This window comes from Tamandua tetradactyla, chromosome 14, assembly GCF_023851605.1.
Source record: "Tamandua tetradactyla isolate mTamTet1 chromosome 14, mTamTet1.pri, whole genome shotgun sequence".
Taxonomy (NCBI): Eukaryota; Metazoa; Chordata; class Mammalia; order Pilosa; family Myrmecophagidae; genus Tamandua; species Tamandua tetradactyla.
Genome location: NC_135340.1, coordinates 46,561,281 through 46,588,344, shown reverse-complemented (window position 1 = coordinate 46,588,344; position 27,064 = coordinate 46,561,281). Strand labels below are relative to the sequence as shown.

General features: G+C 40.3%; 1 protein-coding gene across 5 annotated transcripts in view; it reads left to right on the top strand.

Annotated features, from left to right (window-relative positions):
• Window positions 1-27,064, top strand: part of RYR3 (ryanodine receptor 3) — a 498,481-nt gene that overhangs the window by 268,337 nt on the left and 203,080 nt on the right. For all 5 annotated transcript variants that reach the window (XM_077127361.1, XM_077127358.1, XM_077127359.1 and 2 more), the window contains exons 15-19: window positions 1,375-1,470; window positions 3,058-3,176; window positions 9,587-9,720; window positions 11,044-11,285; window positions 19,346-19,538. In XM_077127361.1, the coding sequence (XP_076983476.1) occupies window positions 1,375-1,470; window positions 3,058-3,176; window positions 9,587-9,720; window positions 11,044-11,285; window positions 19,346-19,538 (784 nt within the window). The remainder of the gene's footprint in view (window positions 1-1,374; window positions 1,471-3,057; window positions 3,177-9,586; window positions 9,721-11,043; window positions 11,286-19,345; window positions 19,539-27,064) is intronic.

The window sequence follows — 27,064 nt, the reverse complement described above, 5'->3', positions numbered from 1 at the left end:
GGTTGATTGGATAGCAGCTGCATTGTGTGACCTTGTAAAGTCTCTTCCAATTCTGATGTTTGATAATGATAGGACTCATACTTAATAGCAATATGTAATAATTATTGTTGTAGTGCAGTAATGGCTAACACTATTGAGCTTTGTGTGTCAAGGTGTGCAATATTTCTTCTTGATGCTCAGAGCAACAATTTGAGGTGTGGGTACTGTTATTGTCCCCATTTTATTGATGAAGCAACTGATGCACAAAGAAGTTTCCTTAATTCCTAAAGTCACATGTGTAGTAAGTGGGGGGGGGGGGGGTGGGAGCTGTGGTTTGGACCCAGGGAGTCTAACTCCAGAACTTGACCACCTTGTTGCAGCCACCCTGAAAAGCAGTTTTGGAGTTCAGAATGAATTCTGTCCTCTGCTGACTGCTGACATGGAAAGCAGAAGCCCTCAGGAAAACCTTTCCTTGTCCTAAATTCTTTCCCAGCCTCTGTAAAGCACCAGTTCCTGAAAAAAAACCACAGCATGAAGGGCAACCTACTTGGGGCCAATCAATTTACATGGACTTGTTCCAGAGTTGCCTCTACTCTTTTGTCCTATATAGGGAAGGTATTTGGTCTAGATTGGTGACAAATAACAGCATATTCTGTCCCTCTCTTTCTAATGACATCTACCAGTGGTTCACACCAAACATAAGCAACAGGACCAGCTGGAGGACTGGTTAAAGCACAGATGACGGGCTCCAGAATTTCTAATTTAGTAGATCTGGAATGAGGCCCAAAAATTTGCATCTCTAACAAGTTCTCAAATGATACTGGCGATCTGGTCCAGGGACCACACTTTGAGAACCACTGCCATATACTGATGCTGTAGATATTGTAGTGTTACATGTTTAGTTGTTATTAATCTATTAACCAGCCTTTCCAGCTGCATTCATTTAATTCCTGTCCTTAAACATTGAATACTTGCTATATTAAACAAAACGTTATGAGCAGTTGAGTTCTTGGTAACCAAACAGATATTAATTTCTTATCACTCTCTGACATAATTTTACAGTGAAATGTACTTATTATCTTGGTCCCCACCTCGAGTCTAAGTTTCACGAAGGCAAGGAATCTGCCTGTCTTCTTCCCCACTGCTCTTTTCTCAGCAACACGAACGATGCCTCTTTCATAGCAGGTTCTCTGGAAATAATTGTTGAATGAATGAGTGAATGCTAGATTTTTACTCACCTAAAGGTAGAATTGTATCAAAGGGTTAGGGAGGGGAAGACTGTTGTTCTATTCCTTTTCGTTCCTAAGCAAGTGAGGTACTTAATAGTACTTCCTAAGTTCTTGCGACCATCGCTACACCCTTTAACTTGCACGTTCTAATTGTCCTTGTTTCCAGCTGCTCTCATTCGTGGGAACAGAAACAACTGTGCTCAATTCTCGAATAACCTTGATTGGCTAATCAGCAAATTGGACAGACTAGAATCTTCCTCAGGTAAGAATTGATAGGAAACTTATAACTGGAGAAGGGGAAGTGACTTCCTCTGCCCTTTCTGTACAAAGAAAACAACACTGAATCTTTAACCATTCTCCTTTCCACTAGATTGCAAGCAGTCCTCAAATAATTACTCAACAAAAAAGAAAGTCCTACAACTCACGGGCACTCCTTCCACTTTATTTATCATCTCTAACCCAGACTCTAACAATCGTTCCTTTTCTATTTAATTTTTCACTTTTTACCTTCATCTCCGCCCCCTGGATCCTTTAATCGTCCCCCACATCCCTCCTACTCCGGAGACATGCTCTCCTTCTAACTGCCCCTTGAACTCTTGTTCTCTGGGTTTCTGAATACTCTCTTGATATTGTCCTCCTAAATATTTTGGTTAGAAGCAGGGCCGAAGGTCAAACCGTAGAATTAGAGGAAGTGAAGATCCTCACTCACTCACCTTCCAAATCACTCTTACCCATTTTTTTTTTTTTTAACATGGGCAGGCACCAGGAATCGAACCCGGGTCCTTGGGCATGGCAGGCAAGCACTCTTACCTGCTGAGCTACCGTGGCCCCCAAATCACTCTCTACATCATGTTTAGGCTTCTTGAGCCTCACAGAGAATTTGAACCAAGAGCATGATCATCATTGGTGACTGCCCATGCCACAGGGCCACGTTGTTTGCATCCTCAGCCATGAGTTAATATGACAGGTGTGAGCCCGCTCTAGGAAGCCGAAAAGTTTTGATCCCTTTCTCACAGTCTAGAGGTGTCAGATGCTTAAACGACAGGCAGGGGCAGGGCCCCTTAGGAGTCACCCACCTACACATGTGCGTTCCTGAAGTCTCCCCCTTCCTCCGCGTCTCCTCCTGTGTGCCAGTTATCTTTTAGGGTCTTTATGAAAACCGAGAGGAATTTTATCAAGACCAGTGAAGATAGTGGCCAACTAATTCCCTTGGATTTTCATCATGGTATTATTGTTGTGAATGCCAAGCTACAGGGGTCACCAGTTCATTTTTCTTAAGCCTTCCCTGAATAATGAAGACCATCCAATGTGCTAAAAGATGGCAGAACCGAACAGTTTTGCATTAGTGAGTTTGTGGTTTGTTTATGCCAGCACGTCTAAAATAAAGGTAATTTCTGGAAAGGGTCCTAGAAAACTTCTTATTTGATGGCACAGAATATTACCTCAATTCTCGAATTACCTTTACAGCTTCTTTAATAAAATGTGCATCTGCTTTTATATCTATTTTTAAAGTAAGTATTGTTAGGTTCAGTCAAGTTAGAAATTCTGCTTCACAACTGTGTGTCTCTATTGTGCCGTCAGAAGGACTGTTTCTTCATCTGGGAGTTAGGAGATGGGGTTAGTGCTAAATTAAACCCAGCACTGAATTGCTGACTGGTTGGCCCCCAGAGGCTCCTGAAGTCTACCAGAGAAGACTGCATCTTTATTCTGTCTGGACATATTTAATGGATTCACAGGATTGATGATATTTCTGTCCCCTCAGGATGGTGTTTTCATTCTCCACTTTCTAAATTACTATCCATTCTGCAGGTTATTTAATATCCAAATGATTTTTGTGGCATTTGTGTAGGTATCTTGGAAGTTTTGCACTGCATCTTGACTGAAAGCCCAGAAGCCTTAAATCTGATAGCAGAGGGTCACATCAAGTCCATCATTTCACTGTTGGATAAGCACGGGCGGAATCACAAGGTGGGTATTGAAAGACGAACCCAAGCAGTGACTGACTTTGCATGGCTTTTCCCTCCCTGATGCTTACTAGCTCGTTCTGTATTGCTGAAAGCTTGTTGGCTTGTCTCTTTCTTGACTTTAATAACTACCTTGGAAACCAGGGTTCTGAAAGACCCTTTCTTACCTAGGAGCATACTCCTAGCCAGACAGCCCACTGGACTTGGATGGTCTCCTTGGATGCCACCTACCTTCCCAATTCCTACTCACCAACACTAGTCCTGATCATACAACTTCCTGTGTGAGGCTCTCTGCTAGGCTCTGCACTCTGTACAAGGCCAACTGTACAGAGCTACCTCCTACCCTTTGTCTGTGAATTTAGTAATGAAACAACTAATACCAACCTGTTTAGAGAAGATATGCATGAATTGATTAAAAATAGGATAGAAAGTCTTGGCAACATGTGAAATCAGATTTATCATGAGTCAAATATACCAACAAGCAAGAGAACTGAAGTTGCTGATCCCTCCCTTTGATACAAAACAGCTGAGTGACTTAGGTCCTCTGTTATTTCATCTGTGAAATGGAGATAACACCACCTCATGTATTGAAGATAAAATACTTGGTCAATTTTTTGAGGTTTCTTATAGTTTTAAAGTCTCTAACTTTATGAAATTATACCTAAAAAACACAATGGCCAATGGGAAATCTATTCAAATAATGTAGACTTTATGTTGACTCTTCAACATTTGCACAGCAGGGGGGCCATTGGACTGGCTCATTAGAGGGCAGGCAAGGTACTCGAATATGGAAGGTTGAAGTGATGAATTTCAAGAGAAGATGGCATGAGTACACATGAGGGACAGCAGCTGCACTCCTGACTTCTCAAATGCGGGAACTCAGCTTAGGTACTGGTCCTTACAGCTCAACTATATTTTGGAGTATTGTGCATTTGAGATGCATCTTGGGGAATCCACGAGAATGAGCCTCTGCAGTGTTCCTTTTCATATGCTTCACCCTTAGGAAGCAGAAAAGCCATGGTCCTTAGCACCTCTGAAATTGCTTGACATGGAATAGAAAGAAATATGTGGGGCCTGTAATTGCTTTCCCAAATGTGGTAGATCAAAGCAGACATGAGGCACCAGCTTCAGTCCAGCTTCTTCGTGTTCCAACGTGTTTCTTCCTGTCTGCAGAGCGTAATGGGAATAATTGATAACTACCTGAGTCAGAAGCCATGTGCAGATGTCCGAGGAGCCCGTTAACAGGAAAGCCACTTCTTTGGTTGTTCCAGAGACTTCTTGATGATAATACTGCATAATACACCTAAATAATCACCATCACTTTAGCTTCTTGAAGCTAAAAGCCACAAAGCATTTAATGGATACCACTTGGTGGCAAGTTGATAATTTTATAGCCCATTTTGTGGTTGAGAAAACTGAGGCCCTAAAAGCTGAAATACTCTCTTAGGAATCAATACCGAATCTATTGTCTGAGTGTACTAGAGAGTAGTCTTTAATGTTTTAAAGCCAAGTCTCTGTTTTGGAAATTCTGGTGAAGTTCAGGCAATGTGATCTAAGCACATACAGATTTCTTCAAGGACGCCCCACTGTTTTGTCTTTTGATAGACTTAGGGGTGAAGGTTGCCTTGCCAAGAATTCAAATGCTCCCTTAGAGATTATTCAGTTGGATAGTTTTTATTTCAAAGTGAAACCTGTTCTCAAATCATCACCAGTGTTATCTGTGGTGACTTTGCAACGAATGTACTGAGTGCAGGCCAGAGTTCCATTCAAATGCTTTCCCTTCGGTTGGAAAATGCTAAGAAATGTCTTCCTATTCACGGTGCTGTGTCCTAGGTTGTCAGGAGTCTCCAACTCATTCACTTAGTTTTTCATAAAGACATTGACTCAAAAATGTAGACTCTTATAGCCACAAGTGATCCCATGAATCCTGCAACAACAGAAACAACAGTAATAATGATAGTTAATATTAGTTTTTCATTGACATGCCAGGTATTGCCCTAAGTGTACATTGCACCTTTTTCAATCTTCACTGTGATTCTATGAAGTAGCGTTATTATTATCCCCACTTCCCAGAGGTAGAAACAAAGCCTGAACATTGGCCCTGAAATGTTAAGCAACTCACAAGGGGCCTCATGTTAATATAGACTAGGACCAAAATTTAGGTCTCCAACTCCACGTTTAATATGCTCTCCAGAGTTTTTCAAGTCATAATCTATGGACATATTCATCCAGGTCCATCCATTCTGTGAGAATATGTTTAATTTTGTATTTTTATTTGTATTATCTAAAGACAAAATCTTCATGATGAAAAATTCACAACTGAAAGTCATTTCCAGAGAATGAAGTAGTGTTTCTAGGACTGGAGTTTAAGGGTCCCTATGGGTCTATAAGGTGGTCTTTAGGGTTCATGTCATTTTTCTTTTAAAAGAGATTTATCCATTTCTTGGTTTTGAGAAACCCCTTTCTGTCCCCTCTGATCACATGCTTAGAATTGCTACTATATACAAGTGACAATTATCATACCTTCCTGCCTCTCTAAAATTTAGCTGTTGTGACCCTTATTTGGTAAACATTGTGAATTATCTAAAGTGAAGTCTAATTTGAGGTTGACATTTATAGGGAAAGAACATAAACTTTGGAATGAATAGACTGAATTGAGTTGTTAACCCCACTCCCAACTTTCTGAGTGTACTTTTGCCCCTTTGATCTCTCAGTAATTCTGCTCTTGGTGATCCCTGAGTATCCTTTCACTTTTGACTTCTCCAGGACCCATCCAAATCCTACCCTTTAACCTTCGTTCAAATGTCATTCCCTCCATGGAGTTTTCTCTGATTCCATTTGGAATTGGTCTCCTCTCCTCTACCTTACAGAGCTTGCACTCTGTTTAGTGTTTGTTCCAATCTCCCTTTCGTTATGGTTATTTTTACATGTATATGTCTTTCAGACTGAATTTCTTCACAGTGGGGACAGTCTTTGTAATCCCCCCAGTGTCAAGTGCATATGTTATACATGGTAGGCATTAATACATGTTTTTGAAAGTTTAATTAAAGAAGAAAAGGGATGAATGAGTATAGCCAAAATCCCCTTTAGTCTCACCTTGAATTGAGGCAGCTCATATATAGGTACAGGTCTCATCTCATCCAACAGATGGCTCACCCATAGTAAGAAACACATTATGTTAGTCATAAAGATATTACTGTTTGAGGTTGAGCAATTGCTGAAAATTATAATAGTAACCCTATAATTTCCCCACGGAGTGAATTTCTAATAATAAAAATAAAACATCTTCTTTTATGTGCCCTACCACCTACCTGACTCCAAACCTGTCCATTTGTAGTCCTAGTTGAATATTTATCTTCTTTGTCTCACAAAGGACTTTGAGCTATCCATGAGAAAAAAATATAATTACAATAATAATATTGTTTATCCTTAGAAAGTATAAATCAGAATCAAAGACTTAGCCTGGGTTAGGGAGAGGACTAGAACACAAATAAGCAGACCACTACCTCCCACACTATTGCAGCAATAGCTCCATAAAATCAGCTCTGAGTTTCCAAGTAGCCACACCATGTAGAGGCATTCTCAGCCACCCAGTTCTCATCTGCAGGGAAAACAAAATCCATCCCTCAAGGCCTGCAAAGCACTCACTTCTCAAATATGGGACATAGCATAAAAATCCCAGGGTAAAGACAGGTAGATCTTTTTTTTTTGTTTTTTTGCGTGGGTAGGCACCAGGAATTGAACCTGGGTCTCCAACTTGGCAGGCAAGAACTCTTCCTGCTGAGCCACATGGCCCACATAGATTTTTTTAAATATATAAAGTTGCTTTTATAGATAAAAGCAAAGAACAAAATGCAGCAGCTATATGATGTTCACGTGGGCATGCAATAGTTTCTTATTTTAAAGTAGAATACCTACCTAAGCCTGTGTTTGGGGTAGAACAGAAGATATTAAAGCAAAATGAGAGGATCTTGAGTGAAATGTAGTGAATGGGATGAAAACAATTACAACCAAAAGCAAATGAGCTCCACAAAATGTACCAAAGAAACTCTCATATTAGACATATGTCTTGATTAGGAAAGTCCAGCTTCTATGACAAGCCTGAATTCTCAGTGTTTTAGCACAGGAATATCTATTTTTGCTCACATCACAGTCTGAGTCCAGTCAGTAGGAAAGGCTTCAATCTGCATAGTTATTCAGAAACACAGGTTCCTTCTATCTGTGGTTCAGTCCTCTACTCGGGCCAGGCTTCTCAGGCTGTGATGTGCTTCCAAATGTCTGAGCTTAGAATGCAAATCTTCCTGATTTGGAAGTCAGGCCTGAGAATCTGAATCCCTAGCAGTCCAGGTGTTGCCAAAATTGCTGGTCCAGGAATCCCTCTTTGGGTAAAGAGACTCTTGGGCATTGGAGTCCTTCACTGGATCTCTACATCTAGCTTGAAAGAGAGAATGTGTGGAGGACTGTGTCGGGAGGTTTTAGTAGGCCAGCCTGATGGTGTCGTACATCATGTCCATCTATTTTCCCTTGGCCAGAACTCAGCCACATGACCCCACCAAGCTGCAAGGGAAGCTAGGAAACATAGACTGTGAGCTGTGGAGGAGAAGGAAGTGGGTTCGGTGAGTTCTCGGCAGTATTCAGCATTCATAGATGTTCCATCTCAGTTGTAAACCTCAGAAGACCTCTAGGTATTATGCTCTGTACCCTCTGTGGGGGACTTCCTATCTATACTCCCTTCTGTTTTAGAGGACTCCATCTAAACATTTCCAGAAAAAAAGTGTGCCCCTATTTTCCAGTTTTACACAACGAAAAGCCTAGACAGTGGCAACCATGATTCTTGGCGGCATCATTTAATTATAGGTGAGGCACTGCTGTATCAGGGCATGTGCTTTTTATAGAGCCCTTTTCTCTTTTTTTGCTCTTTGTGTTGTATGTGGATTAAGCTCTGCTTTCCCTCTGACTGTGTCAACAAGGCTTCTATAGCCACCATTCCAGAGCAAAGCAGATGAAAGTTTGATAGGCCACATAAAAAGTATTTTATTTCCTGGCCATTGATGGCTCCTTTCTTAGAGTGAGAAATTATCCTCAGGATTTCAAGGTTCCACCGTTGATATGTTTCACGGAGTGGTAATGTAAGATTCCTCCATAAAACTGCCTTTGGGATTCTTTTCTGCTTGTCCTATAAATGTGTTTTGTATATATCTGGAACAAAATTGACATTCAGGAAGTCAGGTAGAAAATTGGTTTGTGAGAATTATGGATACCAATGCCCCATCAACAACCTGAAGCCATCCAGCCCCTCTAAGCATTGGGTCTTTGGAGGCCATTTAGAAAGACTGAAGCAAGGGCTGCCTGCCTCCTTGCCTGGGAGCCTGCCACATCATTGCTGTTATTTTTTGAGTACTATTTGCACATTCCTCTCTGTAGGGGAGAGACAGAGGAACAGTGCCTGGCCCAGCACAGCTTGCTCTGCTATGATAGGAACACAAAATCTGAATGAAAGAGGAGGTGGTACAATGAGACAGAGCAGCTGAGGGGCCAGCCCACTAGTGGAGGTGGCCAGGACCGTTGCTACTTCCTAGGCAGCTGGAGAACAAAAAGGAGCAGAAGTGGCTTGGTGACTAATCTGGTAGCTTTGAGGGCCATGTGGGTTCTTGCAGGTTTGCTTTTACTCTAGATGGGAGGAAGAAAGCAGGTGGCATCGTTTAAATACTGATTTCTAGGAGTGTACTGGTGTCTTGATGAATTTTAACGATATTACAGCAAGAAACCTAAGAACTGGAATCTGCCTTGCCACCACCCCTATCCCACTGACATGATATTACCAGAAATACTACACCCAGAAATGTTAGCTAAATGGGAATCTATGTGCCCTTTCATTAAGAGTTGTATGGGTGCTTACTAGTCCTTCACACAGAGGGCAATAAATACTGGGTAGAGCATGCAGCTTAGGTGTGAGGCCTAAGCAGGGCCTTACACCCCAACCCACTGCCCTTGCACAATCCTGAGAATGCATGCCTCCTTCAATTTTATACCCTAACTGTCTCAGTTGCTTCACCTAGTCCTGGCCCTGGCTGGGACTTGAAGCCAGCCTACCTTTAGAGCTCACATTCTTACTTTAATAAAACAGTGACCACAGGTGGTATGCAGAATTCGGAGGAAAGGGGCTAAGGCTAGGGCAGAGGGACTAAAAGCCGGGCTCAACCTCATTTTCTTGAGATGCAGCAGAATCTTGGAGCATCAGCCACTAATGCCTGTTGAGGTAGGTCCAGCTCCCTTGACTTTGAGCTGGTCTTTCCACCCAGCACCTATCTTCTACTCTTCACAACTACTTCCATCATGTATCGTGGCACTGAAGCCCTGGCTGCTGCACCAGCCTGGTGGTCCTAAGGTCTGGCCGGGTGTGTCCTGCTGCAGGTTCTGGATGTGCTGTGCTCCCTCTGTCTCTGCAATGGGGTCGCAGTGAGAGCCAACCAGAATCTGATCTGTGACAACTTGTTGCCCCGGAGAAACCTACTCCTGCAGACGCGGCTGATTAATGATGTGACCAGGTAAGGCCACCAACATCATCCTGAATGTTAAGCATAATTTTGCTCATCTTGTCTCCAAACAGAAAAGAGAGAGAGCTCATCTGTACCCCAAAGCTGCCCACCCGTAGTTTCTGAAGAGATGCAGGCACATAGCATGAGACCAGGCAGTTACACAGTTTTATGACTAGAGCTTTGTTACCCCTTAGCAGAGTTCTTCAAACTCTTCCCTTGAAATGGTCAAGGATGGAGTATATGTAGCACATGAGGGCTTAGGAATTTGGCCTGAAGTGGTCTGCCACGTTTTATCTTAAGCATTAAGGCAGCTCTTGTACCCTCCTACTAATATAGTCTTATTTATTTTGATATACCAACTTTTTTCCTAAAATATTTTAGTAGAATGGCTGTTCCCAGTTGATAATGGTTTCTTACGTCCTCTGGTACCAGGTCACTCATGCCCCCCAGGGCCATCTGTGAGAGCCATGATGAGACACATGGACCTAAATGGAACACCTGGCCTGCTGGTCCATATTGGTGGCTAATGAGTCATGTGAATTCCTTGTGCCTGGATTAGGCAGGCCTAAGGTTCTTTGGCCACTTGCTACCTAGGCTCACACCCTAATTGCCAATTGCTCCTCCAGTCTAGAGCAGCCTGTGTCATCCATACAGGCTTCCTTTCTTCTAATTATCAGCTGGCTTCTCCTCACCCACCCCAAATAGAACATAATCCCAGCCTGGTAACAGTAGACCTCTAAGAGTATAAATTCAAATAGAAAAAAGAAATCTAGATGATTTGACCCCTAAGCTTTTAACTACTTTGCTGGATAATTAAAAGTTCTAGTCCTTTACTAGTTTGCCTAGTAAATATAATGTTCTTAAGAGACCATTGGTATTGATGCATAGGTGACAAAATTCCTGTAATGAAAATGGGAGAACTTAGACCAATTAAGCAGAAGAAATTTAAGCAATTGAGCAGATGGAGCTTGTGTAAGTCATTTTTCTCACTTACAGAAAGAAGCAAGAGTGTGTAATCATGTCAAGTCTGTGTAATGTTTCCAACATCAGTCACGCATGGTTTACATTCAGTAAATGTTTATCGCATTGAATGTGATGTTTAAAGAGATACTTCATATATTTACATTGTAGTCAGTGTTGTCGAGAGGATTCCCACTAAGAACTTTGATCAAGATATTAGAGTCTCTAAGCTTTTTCTAGTCCAGAACAATGTGAAAAACATAGAACTGCTCGTCTTAGATTTAATTGACCCAATGCCTCCCGTCCTCTGGCTCAATTTGCTTTCTCCATTCTTAAGACTCTAGTACCACATGTCCCCATGTTTAATTTCAGTGTCCGGCCAAACATCTTCCTGGGAGTTGCTGAGGGCTCAGCCCAATACAAGAAGTGGTACTTCGAGCTGATTATTGACCAGGTGGACCCCTTCCTAACAGCAGAGCCCACGCACCTCCGAGTGGGCTGGGCCTCTTCCTCAGGCTATGCCCCATACCCTGGAGGTGGAGAAGGATGGGGAGGCAATGGCGTTGGTGATGACCTGTACTCCTATGGCTTTGATGGACTTCACCTTTGGTCAGGTGAGTACCTTGCCAAAACTTTGACCCCTATCTCTTAACTGATGATGATTAAATCTCAAATTGTTCAAGTTGAAATTGTCACTTTCACGTGAAATGATAAGGACTCACGAGTCTCAATTAATAACATAATTCTTGAGAAGAGCATCAGATCTGAAATGATACTGTCCTGGATTTAAATCATGGATGGGGCACTTCTTTGCTGTATTATCTGGTATTGATCATTTAACTTTTCTAAAGCTCCGTATTTGTATCTGTACCATCCTTACTGTGCAAGAATTATTAGAATTAAATGGGAAAACAGGGAAGGAGGAAAAGGCTCAGCATTTATTTACTGGGCAATGAGGTGCATGTTTTCGTACATTTCCTCTCTTTTTAACCTCATGATGACCCCTTGTGGTAGATATTGGTCTCGTGTTAATAGATGTGAAAACTGAGGACAAAGATGTTTAAGTAATTTATTGAAAATCTCATACTGGGAGCCAGATCTAACTACAAGTCTATAATCTTGTCAATTCAACATACTGCCTCAAAATACAATTTATAAGATGTCTGAATTAGTGCCTGATGCACAGTAGGTGCTCATCTCTTTAAAAGAAGGCAAAGCTTCCTTTTTAAAAGATAAACAGTGATGCTTTTCTCAAACTTGTTTTTTTTCATACCTGTGGAGGAATGGGTTGGCTTCTGCCTGAGTGACAAAAGCAAACTAAGGTTTTCACACAAGAACAAGAACTCTACTTTCCTTTCTGTCATCCAAAGCATGTCTTTTCTGCGTGTTTCGTATCCCATTATAAGTCCCTTATGTAAGTATTGTATTATGTGTCTCTTCTTTCAGGAACCATAACACACATTCTTCCTTAAATCCATTGAGAAGGAAAAGTGTCTCTCTACAAGATAATTCTATATATTTTCTTTTGTAATTGAAAATTGTGGAATCCATCAGTTTCCTTCTTCCTTTAGCTTTCAGATTAAAACCTAATCACCCAAGTCAGCAATTAAGGCAGTTAAGTTCCTGATGATATGGTTTTTATTTTTAATTGGTCAATATATTTCCTTTCTTTTTGTGCTGTGTTACATTCATTTTAAGCAGTTTGAAACTTTGGGGACAGTGTAAACTTATTAATGTGTTTATCCTGAATCATTTGGGGGAATAAATAAGAAAGACTCTCTGTCCATGTTCTGTGTGTCCTAAGGGACAGGGTAGTACAGACAGAAGCTGAAACAAAATGGCAGGATGATGGGTTATAGTGAAGTTAAAGCCTTGTCTTAGTGTACTCTCATCCTCCCTACTTAACTTTCCCTAGTTCAGTCTTTTTGGCGGGTGGATCATCCCTTCTTGGCACTCAGCACCTCACTGTGGAACTACCAAGTCTGTGACGATGCAGTAGCACCTTTAGCTGGTCCATATGCCTCTGAGGTTATCAGATGCCATATAGTTCTCAGAAAGCTGTCTCTGTGGATATGATATAGGAAGAACAAATCATTATGCTGATGCAGCTCCTGAGTTTGGGAGGATCGAATCTGCGAGGCAATGAATGGAATTGACTTAGTGGAAACCATTGCCTTACTGCGTCTGATTGCTGATCATCTCCCACCATCTCTTCACTATAACCTGGCAGTATTCTCTGGTGCAAAGAAAACTACCCATTTTCAATGTAATAAAACAAAAATTTACTTTTCTGGTCCAGATTTTACAGCGCTGCAGGAACTTTATAGCACTTATCCCTTGATAGATGAACACAAGAAATAAGTCAGTAGGCAGAGAACCCACTTATCATAGATGTAGAAAGGGTTGCTTTCTGTGCATTTCAGGGCTTGAGCATCATGGCTAATTGTGTGTGATTACAAGAGTGTACAGTGCTCCATTCTCCCCATCATCCCTCTTCCCCTGTCTCCTCTGAGGAGATGCTGGAAATTCCAAACCCACACCCATCTCCACTAGCAGTGACTCTTGTGAATAGAACTGGGAAAAGATGCTTTGTGACATAGCTTTTCAAAGGCCAATTATTGCTCTCTAAACACTACCTATATTTGGTTCTGCCCAAAGCAGGTACACTCAAGCAACTTGATTCCTCAGTCTCAAATATCTGATGACAGACAGAGGAACTAATGTCTATAAGATTTACACCTTTCATTCTCACTAAAACCCAAGGCTTCTTTGGGTCTTGGCATCATTTTGAGCTGGAAGGTACACAGAGAACATACATCATGCAGGGGGCCCTGAGGATGTGTGTGTCAGCACGTGCTCCTACTGAAGAGAACACGTTTCTGATAATGACTCCCACCAGGAGAACGGTGAATTTCTGATGAAACGGTAATTGTCTGATGAAGAAATACAATGGAAATGACATGCCAACCTACATGCCACAGGAGGGAATGGAGGATGGTTGGGACTGATACTGGAAACTGATCGTGGTGATTTTTTTCCCTTTCCTTGAAATTTAAATGCCCAGTTTCATTAACCTAAACTTGTCTGTGTCCATACATTAAGCAACTGCCTTGAAGTGGTCTTTAATGTACTTCTAAAGTACAGTAGATGTTGCAGTAATGGGAAAGAATTGCAGTGCCCCTAACATTTTGTCAATGGAAAGAGTCAAAAAGGAAGAGCATGGCTTTGAAAATATGCCTGGGTTTGAATCCTACTTTTGCCACTTACTGGTTTTGTGGCCCTGGGCAGATTACTTAACCTTTCTGAGCCTCAGTTTCCTCAGGTAAAATGGAGATGCTAAAAATGAGATAAGGATCCTAAAGTTCCTTATCTTTAGGATACCCAGTAAATATGATTTCCCTTCTCTTGTTGTCTGTGATGTCCACTGTAATCTTAAAGACCAAATCCAGAGTCCTGGACATCTTTCTGAAGACCTTAAGAGTAGCCAGTTAGAAGCCTGGGTGCTAGGGGATGAAGAACCCGAGTCCCATGCTGAATGGGAAAAGAAGTTTCAAAGTGATGTCCTGGGACCAGGAATGAGGTTTTTCTTCAGATAGGAGGGACGCAGCCTTAACAGGTCTTTGTTTAGCCATGGAAGCCCATGAAGTCGCTTTCAGGCATCAACCACAGAAACAGCCCCCTCCTCACCTTCCTGGGTGAACTCAGCCACTGTGATCCCTTCCTGGAGAAATGGCTCTTTTCTTTTGATACCATCACTTTCCCTAACCTCCATTTGGAGGTGAACTGTGCTCAGAGCACATACAAACCAGACCAGCCCACTCTCCTGTCCTGGACACACCAGAGAATGTCCCCTGAGTCTTCAGCAGCAGAATGTAAGGTTTCTTACCAACAGTTTGTTAACAGCTAAGGGGGCAATTTCACAGGAGGAACTCATATCTCCCCTTCCCTTTAACAGCTTCTTCCCCTGAAAAACTGGAATAAGCAGAGAAATTTCCCAAGAAAGCAGTGGTAAGGAAGTGAATGAGTGGAGTAAAATCATGTTTCCTCATTTAAGACTTCTAATCCATCAAGGAAATGTTGCTCTGCAGTGAAATTTGTATGCAGGGACTTCATTCCTATCTCCCCACCAAAATGAGTCTTGGTAGGGTGCTGGTTTGTCTGTCAGAACACACCCTGCTTTGACTCAGACCTTTCCATCTTCAGTCTATGTGGAGAGGATCCTAAGGGTAACCATAGAATACCAGCATTTTTATGTCTTTGGGTCCTATCACCTTTCTACTGCCTAGATGTTGGTATTTATATGATGCCAAACTCTGCATTTGGGGCTATGGAAATACTGGCTGTTAGTGTTTCTTGTTGCCTCCATTACTTACCCGAAAAGACAAAATCCCACAGTGAGACATCCTTGGGTTAATTTGGAGATAGACGGCATATGATTAAGTGGCTTTTTCCTTTGTCCTAAAATGTTAGTTTTAGAATGGCCTTTCCAAGCTTCCCTTCAGATGGGCCTGAGCTTCTCAATCAAGGGAGATTTCTCCTCTTATTCAGACTATCAGAGGCAATGGGACTCCTACTCTATTAGTGGATAGTCTCTAAGTTATTCAGTGTTCCTAAACCCTTAAAAAAGCAGTTGCAGAAATTCTTAGAAAATCTCTGAAGCAAGTTTCCTTTTCCTTTCTACATGTCTTGATTGTTCTAAAAGATCCAGATACATTAAACGCATTCAAAGTGGCTATTGTTAGCACTACTTTTCAATAAAGAGATTTTTGTGCTCAGTCCTCACTGCTGTAATTTTCCATGTTATCATTTTCCCCCATATCATGAATGGTATGAGATCCCTGTGATGTTCTGGTGAGAATATCTACCATTAGCCTAGTTATTAAGGTTTCTGGAGTACTCACGATTCTTTAAAAAATTATAATAATAATAATAGCATGGGTTTCAGTGTATCAGGCGTTCTTCCACTCACTCTACACACAGTAATGCATTCAGAACTCACAGCAACCCTAAGAGGTAGATATTATTATTATTCCTTTTTGACAGATGGAGAAACTTGAGTCTAGAAAAGTGAGTGACTTGCCCAAGTTCACTAGTTAGTAAATGACAGAGCCAACATTCAAGCCCAGGCAGTCTGTTCTAAACACCACCCTTGGCCTCCACCATCTGCTGCCTCTTGAGTATTGTTGAGGACCTCTATAATTCACTGCAGCAGCATAGGCGTGACGGTGGTACCCCACAGTCATGGCTTTGCTGTAGGTATTGCTGTGCCTACCTTGCAGGTGGTAAAGCCAATCCTCTGGTAAGATCCCACGGCCAGCTTCAGGTAGCAGGTGAAGAGTTGGCATTTAACCCCAGGCTTGTAAGAATGTAAGACATCTTCCTACCTGCCTGCCACCTCATCACAGGGTAATCGGAAGGACCAATATCTTGTTTAGATATGAGGTGCAGGATCCTTCTGAATCATTTGAAGCCTTGAGAACCCTCAGGATTCTTCCTTTATATAGGAACTGATTTATAAAAGAGAATGTACAAAAGCAACTACATACATCCTTCATTTTCCAATCCCCAAATCTTCTTACTACTCAGGTTTAAAAATGAGATACACTTTATCAGATGACCTTTTACAACTTGGCTATTACACAAAATGGATGCTTTTATTCAAATAGACTTCCCATTACATTGCTCTAAGCACTTGTTATGGATGTATATGCTACTTATACAGTGTTAATCAAGTCTCTCCTTTAGTTTATAGATAATATTAGCCTAAACTCTGTGTATTTTCTACTTTATGTGTTTTTTGTTTGGTTGGTTTTGTTTTGTTTTGGATTTGGTATCCTAGGTGGGACCTGTATGTGTTTTAAAGTAGGCTCAGCTTATGATTTCAATTTTCCTAAATAATCTTTGGTGAGTGTTCCAAAGGGAATTTCTACTTGGAGACTAGACTCTTAGAATAAGGGAGGTAAGAGACAGTCATTCAGAACAAAAAAATAATTACTTCTCCTGACTGTTATCAACCAAGAGAGCAAGCCAAACATAAGAACTTCCCACCACCATTTCACTGGATGGCAGTTGGCAACCATGGCATGTTAAAGGCTAAGTAAAGCTTAGAGCTGAGCTTCTGATGGCATAAGAGCACTGCTGCAAATGAAAAACATGCCCCATGGAAGCTGCCCTTGATTGCTACTGGCTGAAGCTCAGGCCAGCTCAGAAGCCAACAGTAAACTCATAGAGGCTGGGAAGAGGGCACTGGAGTCACAATTCAACACTGTCAGTTTAGTCCTAGTTTATGATTCTCAGAAAAGGGAAGGACTTTGTGACTTGTATTTTTATCCAACAAATACCTGGACACTTTAAAAGGTAATTGTCCAATCACACATTTCAATTATATCCTGGTTTTCCCAAGTTCATAGAAATTTCTTGGGATTTGTTTCGGTGACTAGAGTGATATTTTCCAGAAGTCAAACAAATGAAAAGAAAAACACTTTAAATCAAATGGGGAAATAAGATCATCTTTTAGAGTGAGATAATTATAGCAAGCTTTGCTGAGTTTGAATAGCATAGATTCCTTTCATAACAGACTTGAATAATGTAAGGAAGGAAAAAAAATTCTGGACTTGGAATATCTAGGTCTCCTCAAATGGAGAATTTTGAAATATGTCAAACCTGAATATTCTTTGAATTTGGCTTAGTTTGGGGTTTTTAAAAAGAACATGTACTTTAAATACAGATCCAGCAATGAGGAGCTTGTTCCTCCATCTCCTCAGCGAAGGATAATATTAAAGTTGTGAAATCAGAGTCCAAGGCTATCCCAGACTAATTTGTAAATGTTTGTTGAATGTATTATGTGCTATCGCGCTATCAAAGTTCATGTGGTTCAGATCCTACCTTACTGTCCAGCTTTATTCTCTTCCACATCTCTCTCATGAAGCCACCATCCAATCCCCACATTTCAGCCTTACCAAACACCAGCTATTTTGCAAATATGCCATAAACTCTTTTTGCACATACTCTGCCTTCTCTCTGGACAGTTTGTTGCTTTCTCATCTACCTAGTAGTTTGTGTAACCTTCAAGTCTCAGCTCATCTCATGCTCCCAGGCAGATGTGGCTCCTTCCTCTGTCTCTTTGGGCATTCTCCTACATTCCAACACTTATGCTCTACTGAATCATTTATTTGAGGGTTCATTTCCCAACAGAATGTAGGAAGGGAACTGAGTCTTCTGTCTTTGGTCCCCAGCCCTCAAGCACAGTCCTTGGCACATACTACAACCCCATTACTGTTTATAGAAGGGTGAGAGGAAATACAATATGGCTTTATCAGTAACCCAAAATAATTAGAAGGGGATAGTTTAATCTTTTATCATTAAGAAGGCTATAATGCTTTCACCATTTTAAAAATCCACCATCTAGTTTTAGAATCTATTATTAATAGAGAAGTAAGCACTGAAAATATTAAATAGTTCAAAGCTGAGATTAGAAATGTTACATAAAGATATATGTACAAAATTTGTAAATAACCCACATAGCCACCAGAGGGGATTTCCAAAAAATACCTTTTAATGGCATATTTCAAAGACATTAAAAATTTTTCCAAAAAGTATTTCATTAAACAGTAAAATGTTTAGAATATGATAAATGGGAAAAAATGAGTTATAAAATCTACAATAATCCCAATTTGGATTATTCTATACATATGGAAGACTGAAAGTATTTACATCAAAATGTTAATGGGCATTATTTTTAGATGTTTTTATTGAGGTAGATTTTCTTCCCAGCCAAAAAAATATATATATTTTTATAAATGCTATTTTTTTCCTGAAATCCCATTTTATTACCTAGCTTCTGCCCCTTTGTTGCTGTCTTCCAAATCCAGAACAGCAAACCTTGTAGGGGGGTGGGTGGAATGGTGATAATGATTTATTTTTAGAATTTCCAGAATAGGATGTTGTGAGATTTAAAAACAAAGAGGTGATTTTCTCACTACTTTAAGTCAGGTCAGGAAATACTATGAAAGAGATGTGCAAAAGTCACCAATATAGGGTATAACTTGCAGTGTATTTCCCTACCTAACTGCAACAATAAAATTCTTAAAAACAAAATTTAAAAATATGCTACAGGGTTCACTTCCCTGACCATGCAACTACTCCCCTCCCCCCAAAAGACAGCTACAGCTGAATGGGGAGGCTGCCTTTAATGGCGTCTGGATCCCCTGATACAGTGGCCATATCTTCAAAGGAAGTAGCAGGAAGAACAAGTTCTTTGGGCACTGATGAATAAACACACACATTTACTCCAGAGAAGCTTCACCCAGCAAAAACAGTGTGTCCGTTACTTCACGTACCAGGCCAGAGTCTGAATACACACTGAGTGGGTTGAATTCTTTGTTTTCATAACAGCTTTATAACTTCCCCTGAGACTCATCTCTTCTCAGGCCCTCATCAGCACTTAAGAAATCATTTCTTGTTGCTGTTCTCATACAGGGAAAGCAAAACTGCCTTTCCAATGCAGTAGCATATTAAACTTCCTGGGTACCTTCCCACGTAGCCCGCTGCCCACTGGTGGCCTGTGAGCATTTCCTTAGCCCAGCTTCCCTGCATGCCATCCCTCTGCCTGTCCCTGCACATGGTGCATCCCTCTGGAGCCCCACCCTCCTTCTTACTGATCTTTGCCCACCAGGCCGGATACCCAGAGCCGTGGCCTCCATCAACCAGCATCTCCTGAAATCCGATGACGTGGTCAGCTGTTGTCTGGACCTCGGAGTGCCCAGCATCTCCTTCCGCATCAATGGGCAGCCTGTGCAGGGGATGTTTGAGAATTTCAACACGGATGGGCTCTTCTTCCCTGTGGTGAGCTTTTCAGCAGGTGTCAAGTAAGTCATGGCTGAGAATTCACGGAGAGTAGCCGCTAGCTCCCTCCCCACCTACCTGCCCTATGAGCTGCAGAGTGAGACAATGTCCTCCAGGGTTTCAGCAGCACAAGTCAGATTCCCCCAGGGAAGTGATGGTGAAGGGTGAAGAGCAGTCCATCATTCATTCTGTAAATATTTGTTACGCATTTATCTCCTGCAAGGAATTAAATAATGTACTCAGATGAATATTAAGACAAATCCTGTCTATAAAATTAATAATTATAAAATGTGAGCTATAAGACAATAAAAATCACCTATGATCACAAAATTTAGCTATAGCCTCTATATTTTGCTATATTTTCTTCAAATGTGTAAATATCTGTTTTTCAATTGGCATCACACTGACTATGAAATTTTATATCTTAATTTCCATTCAGCCATAAGTCATGAACCTTTTCCCCAGACATTAAGTGTCTTCCCCAGAACAATTTTTTATGGTCATATTATATCCTTTCATTTGGCTGTTCTGTAATATAGCCATTACTTCGTTAATTTATATGTTGATTCCATTTTTGTTGTAAGAAAAATTTATGAACATTCTTGAGCATAAATCTTTGTCTGAATTTCTAATTAGTACCTCCTAGAAGTGGGTCGAAGGGTATGAACTTTTTAAAGTCTGTATTTGTAATTGTGTGGCCGAACTGATTTTAAGGAGAATTGCGTACACAGTTAAGAATTCCTTATCGATAGTACAGTCATAAAAATGTGCTGTCATCAATTGTAACAAATATTCCACACGGAAGTGGGGTGTTAATAGGGTAGTATATATGGGAATCCTACATTTTATGCACGATTGTTTTGTAAACCCACAACATTTCTAGTAAAGAAAAAAATTTTTAAAAAGAACTCATCAACAATCCTAACATCTAAAAAGTTCTGAAAACCACACATTTTTTTCTTAATTAATATAGCACAGAACCTGACCTGAGCTTATTTTGTGGCAAAAACTAATGTGAATAGATGTGAGGCTGTTTATAGTCTTTCATTTACTCAACTTCCTATGAATACTTATATAATTAAATACAGAATATTAGTGTACTCGTTATGGGGTACCATCCATCACCCTATTTAGTATAAAGTACGTGTAACCTTGTTTTAGGTTTTGTTTTTTTTTTTTTTTAAATCTGAAGAATTTTGAAGTCTGAACATATCTGCTCCAACAATTTCAGATGAAGGCTTTGGGCCTGTAGTAATCATTAAATCAGCATAATAAATGACCATTGGACTGGAGACTCATTAACTTTTACTGTTGCTAGTTATTTTGAATCCTTCCCAATTTGAAAAAAAAATTATGTCTTAAAGCTTTAATTTTCTGTTTCCTTGATTACCAATATGTTGAAATATTTTTGCACATTTATTGTTCTTAGGCTTTCTTTTAGCCCAATATTTTTGTCAATTTTGTGATCTCAGGCTTGTTGATATTAATTTTTATTGATTTGTACACATTTTTTATGTTAAGGCTGTTAAGCTTCTGTTAACCTTGTTTCTCAGTGAGTTACTTTTTTATTTTTTTTTCTTCATTTCATTGGTTTTTTTGTTTGTTATTCCCTTTTACAGAAGTAATACACGTGTTTTAGTTTCCTCAAAGCGTATCCCATACAATGGGTTGACTTAAACAATGGGAATTTATTGACTCAAGAAATCCAAATTAAGGCATCATCAAGGTGACGCTTTCTTCCTGAGGACAGCCGTGCAGAGCTGGCCACGGGGAGCTTTGGTCCTGGGCTCCTCTGTCCACAGCAGTGCACATGGCAGCCTCTCATTCCCTTCCGGGTTTCGTTGACTTCCAGCGTCTGCCTGTTCCCGCTGTGCTTTTCTCCATCTGAGTTTCATTCTACTTATAACAGACTCCAGTCCGAGGATTCAGACCCATCCTGACTGAGTTGAGCCACACCATAACTGAAGTAACCTCCTCACCCATAGAAATAGATTTAGTTTAAGAACCTGTTTTTCTAGGGTATGTAGCTCCACACCACAGCAAGTCAAAGAAAAGACCAAGAACCCGTAATCATACACCGGAGAGGAGCATGTTACCTCCCCACCTGTACATCTGAATGTGTTTGTGTTGACTTGGGCATGCACTGTGCATGCTGGCTTTCCGTATACTGTGGCTAACTGTTCTGTTCATTGCTCTGTCTGTCTTTCCGTATACCAGTTCAGTGCGTTCTGATGATTTTAACCTTATAATACATTTTAACATCTATAGGGCAAGATCCCATTATGAACACTCTTTCCCAAAATTTTCTTAGGCATTCTCCATCCCTGCCTTTTAAAGGGATCACAGTTGTGTGAGCAGGAGGTGAGTCAACTCAGTCAGAGGCCTGCTGGTTTTCATACAAGCTATTGGAAAAGACCGTGGAAGGAGAGAATTGGTAGTAGCACAGTAGCTGAGCAGGACTTAGAGCTGGTCACAAAGAAGCCATCACAGAGGTCCAAGTGTCCAAATGATGGAGATTTCAGAGCTGAGGCACTGTATAGGCCTCAGCACCTCATGTAGCTTGGTAAACTGAGACAAGTTCATATATTTTCCAAAGATGGATTAAAAATGGGTCCTATTCAATTAAATAAACTAGGAATAAAAAATTACAATTAAGGAATGATACTCTACTTAGGAAATCTGAGAGAGATGTATGTGTGTCTATATGTTACAATTGCATATTTACATACATACTCATGTAAATGAGTATAATATATGAAGATGAAACATTAGTATTGCTTGAGATTAATGTAGCAAATGGAGATCCTCTATAGTAAAGCTTTACTAGGGTTGAGACTCTATCAAGAATCCAAGCCAGAGAATGTTACATTAATCCCCAGTGACTATAATTCTAAAGGTTGAGAGGCTCTTTACCTGTGTTTCTCTGTGCAAAGGATTATCTCTTCCTTAATATCCCTTTTTAAGTGGAGCTTAACATGTTATTCCCCACTTCTATCTATATGGGACCTGTAGAAAGCAAGTGGTCTCATTGAAGACAGGGCAGTGGGCACTGAAAGCACAATGACTGGTTGGAGCAAAGATCCTCTGGCAGTCAAGGGTTGCCCCCATTCCATTCTCCAGGACTAAAGAGAATAAGTAGGAATCTAAATACAACATAACAGCAGTGGGGTCATCCACATGTGAACTCACTGCCTTCTCTAGAGAAACAAGATCATTCTGAGCAATCAGTTGCCAGGACTGCACCAGCCTGGGAACTGACTGAGTAGTTAGTGGTTTTTGTCACCCACATCAGTGCCCTCTCTTTCCTTATTTGTTTTGAACACATCACACTCTCCTATTTTACTTTCTTTCAAAGACACTGTGCCTACTTCCCAAAGCATCTCCTCTAAGTAAACTGCTCAGCTAGAATTCTGATTTCTGGAGAAAGGGGTCTTTCTCCAGAAAAGGGTCCAGTCTGCTGACTAAAGGACTGCTCCATATATTCTGCATTAAGAGACTAGTACATCTACTCTTGGATGTTGCATAATGATTTTTAATCATTAACTCACCCATGCACTCTCCCTCAGACTAATGAGATAGGATTTTTCAGTGTGTGAATCTTTATTGAAAAGAATTGCACCTAGCAGGTGAGGAAATAGGTGTCTGAGAGATATCCATGCGCAGAAGATATTTCTAAGCATCTTGTTTTTCTGAATATACAGTCAAGGAAAAGCAGAATTTCACGATAGCAAAATTAGATGTCTAACCCATTTATCTGGCACAATTGCTGAGAGAATTTAAGAAACTGAAAGGTCCAGATACAGGGACCTAAAAAAGTTCTAGATCTAAGAAGTCCTTGCTTATCAGGACACGTGGTGCACTAAAGAACAGTTTCATAAGGTTCTGTGTCTCTTGAGCCTCCTTTCTGTCAGGGAAAGATTGGCTCTAGCATATTCCTGTCTATGGATCTCAGAACATTACATGATCTGAGGAGAAGTGGACTCACACTAGCTACCTGCCTAGTTGACAAATACATTTTACTGAAATACACCCTCTCTGTCACATGTTGTCTATGGTCAGAGTCATTGCTCGTCATGTGTCGGAAATCAGCCAACTGTTTTATTTTCACTTATGAGGAAATGTGACTAATAAACCAAAAATTATTTTTGAGTCAGTTGGTAAGGTATGATTTGGTGCTCTTTGTACTACAGTAGCTTGGTAAAATAAAAAGTTTGAAAAAGAAACCAGGATAATAATTCCAAGTTAATTAAAATATTTTATTGGAAATAAATGTGTTTAATAATGAAGTTAAACAGAAAGCATTGGTTTTGCTCAGTGCTGCAGAATATTTGCCTGGTTTTACAGTGTCCCTTATAGCTGGGTACAGGCTCATTCCCATTATAGAAGACATGCAGAATTATTTCTCATGCATATATTTTAACTTCTGGTTTCTAAATTCAATTTCTCTTTTACAGGCTCTATCCCTTCCATTAATGTTCTTTACTATGGTCATAGTTCTGAATTTGTGACCCCACAGTTATTTTCATAATTACTGTGTTGTTAATATCACCTGATTAGGATGTTGTGACCAGCAGTCATCAAAAAAGCAAAGCCTCATGAAGAGCAAAGATCTTTTTCAATTAGATTTCTCTACAGTGAATTCAAAGGCAGCATTAGTAATTACCAACAAAATGCACAAATCAATATGTACTCTCTTTTCTAACTGTTATGAATGTGCCTCCTTAGTTTTCTTCTTAGGGTGGTTTGTTTATGGACGTATGTTGGTGGTGCGGTTGACCCTCAGCATAACAGTCCTAGTCATTATAGAACAGAATTCGGTTTGGGAAACCCAAAAGGAAGCCAGGAAGCTCTTTATTAAAAGGTGGTCTAACCCCCCACGTGAAGTACATTATCGAAAGCATTATTACAGTATATAGTGAAATATGGGTACTGATTTCTGTTTTGCAGAAAATTGATGAGCTACTCACTGTAGTAGAATATGCTTTATAGCTATAGTTAAAACTTCCCATAGATCTATTTAATCATCTTACATAATTCTTCTACGACTCTTTCCTAATTTATGAAACCAGTAATATCCAAAGACGGTTGATATTTGTGGTTGCTGTTTGTTTTCTCTTGGTATCCACCAGACTCGGCCAAAATTTAGGTAACCAACAGCTTAGCTATTTCCAGCCTGCTATGGTCAATGTGGAAATTATTGCTCAGATAAATATACTTCTGTGGAGAACATAACGAGGGCTGGTTGGATTGCCTTGGGCTTTCATCAAACCCTGGCCAGAAAGAAGTATGACTGTGGGAATGTACATAACTCAGATTGTTCTCCAGTCATAGCAGTATGGACTAAAGATGCAATTATGAATCATAACTTATGAGTTGAATTCAGGTCAGCAAATGGCTTGCTAAATCTTTTCCCTCTTAAGCACAGCCTGTTTCCTTTATTTCTTTGGAGCACTATCCTTGCTCTCTGGGAGGAATTCAATACCAGATAAAAGTATTGAAACATCTAGTAAGTAAAGCAAAAGTGACTTCGTGTGTCTTTGCTAGTGAGCTATGAGTATTGTACAATATGAATATGGTAGGTCAATGAAAGGAAAACTAATAACCCTTTTGAACACAGTAAAGCTTTATCTTGATTTTTACTGTATTTTTAATTCTTGGATTAGACTTTCAAATCTGGGAACTTGCGATAAATATTCTCATCTAATCTGCAAATTGGCAAGTAGAAATGCACAAATCTCAAAGGATGAAATTGAAAATGCTGGTGGGAATTTTTCAATATAATTTGCTGTTTTCAAATTTAGTCCATTAAATTAAAAAACAAACAAACAAACCTACTTATGCCCAAACTGCACTTATTCGCAGGCAGCTATTACTGAAACTTTTACTCGTCTCAGAATTGGAAGAGTCTAAGAACACACTTAATTGCTGTAAACACTGTAGGAAGAAAAAAACTTTCTTTGAGAGTTGATGGAACATTTGAGTTATAGGAAGAATCCCAGAAATTGATGCAAGAGCTTTAGTGGAAGCGATTGAATTGATTAATGAAATTGATTTTTAAAATTCATTAATGTAGAGTAAAATCTGAAGATAAAGAATTAATTTTAATGAACTCAATTCTTAAATTTTCTTTTTAAGTCCAACATTTTTATGATGCTGGAAGATTGAGTGGAACCCAAGGAGTGGGAAAGAAAACACCCAGAGAAGAGAGAATTATATTCTAACTGGAAATTTCTCATTTAGGAATGAGGTGAAGGATTTAAAAGATAAACATTAGATAGGTAACTGATTTATTGAAAGAAGCAGACTAGGTAGGTGTAACTCTATTGTTTCACCTTTTATCCTTTCAAATCCATGCTCTGAACTTCTGATCTTGGGGAGATCCATAGTTTTTAATGCACTTTTTAGGAATGAGAATAGTCATGACAGTGATTTAAAATTCCATTTATTTGAATTTTTAAATTCCACATGTGTTTCTAATTTAAAGTTTGAACCTTTCCCTTGCTCTGGTCTGCTGTATGAGGTTAGCTCCTTCTCCCCATTAACCAGCTTCTGTTTTGGACCCCTCTAGACTGGGGCCCAGGAGGGAGAGAGACTTGGGAACAAACACATCCTTTTGGAGTTGGTGCAGTTGTCATGTCACATCAGGTCTTTGTATGGCCGTTGCACAACTGTTGCCTCTTTCTCTTCTGGGATCTTCTATGGTTTTCTTGGAGAGCCTCATCGCTGGGAGCCTCCTACTCCATTCCTTTTGACAGGAACCTCACCATCCTGGCTGGCTGCTGCCATATGGCTGGCCTCTTCCATCCCACCCTCCTGTCTCACCCAGTCCCTGGGTCTCTGCTGAATCGTTTGCCTTTTTGGGCAGTATTCCTTTTCAAGCTGGCTGTGACAGCTGGCTCATTCCCTGAAGTCTTTGTTCTCCAGGGAGTACAATGCTTGGCCTCACCTAGAGTGAAAGTACAGCTTTTATTCCATGCAGCTTTATCTCTCTCTCTGTTTTTTCATCAGACAAACCTGTCCATCACTGAACTCCAGGGGATACTTGTCAAGCTTCTGAGTGATTTCTTGAAGCCCATATCATTATCATAGATGGGGATAACCATCCTCTCCATCCCTTTCTCCCTGACAGTTCTCTCCAAATGCATTCGTTACCTTTTCTTATCAATCTGGAAGTAAATGCTAGGCTAAGGCTACTCAGACTGGTGTCACAATTTTTGAGTATATCCTGAGTAGGTAAGCTGGCTTCTTACTTTAGGATGTAGAAATATTTGGCATCCTGTGAGTTATCTGCCTTTGGGACCTCTGTAAAGACTATGAGACAGATAGGATCCCATTTATAATATCCACACATAATTCGAGTGGGTTTGGGGTATTTTCTTTTCCTTCTTTTGATTGAAACATATAGTTTATCCCTACTTACTTCCTTTGAACTCATCAATCTGAATCTCCCAGAGGAAGTGACAATGTTAACCACCAATATTGATAACAGTTTGTTGGATCCTTTTTGGCAGATTCTTTGGGCAGGTTCTGCAAGGACAGTGAGGGAAGG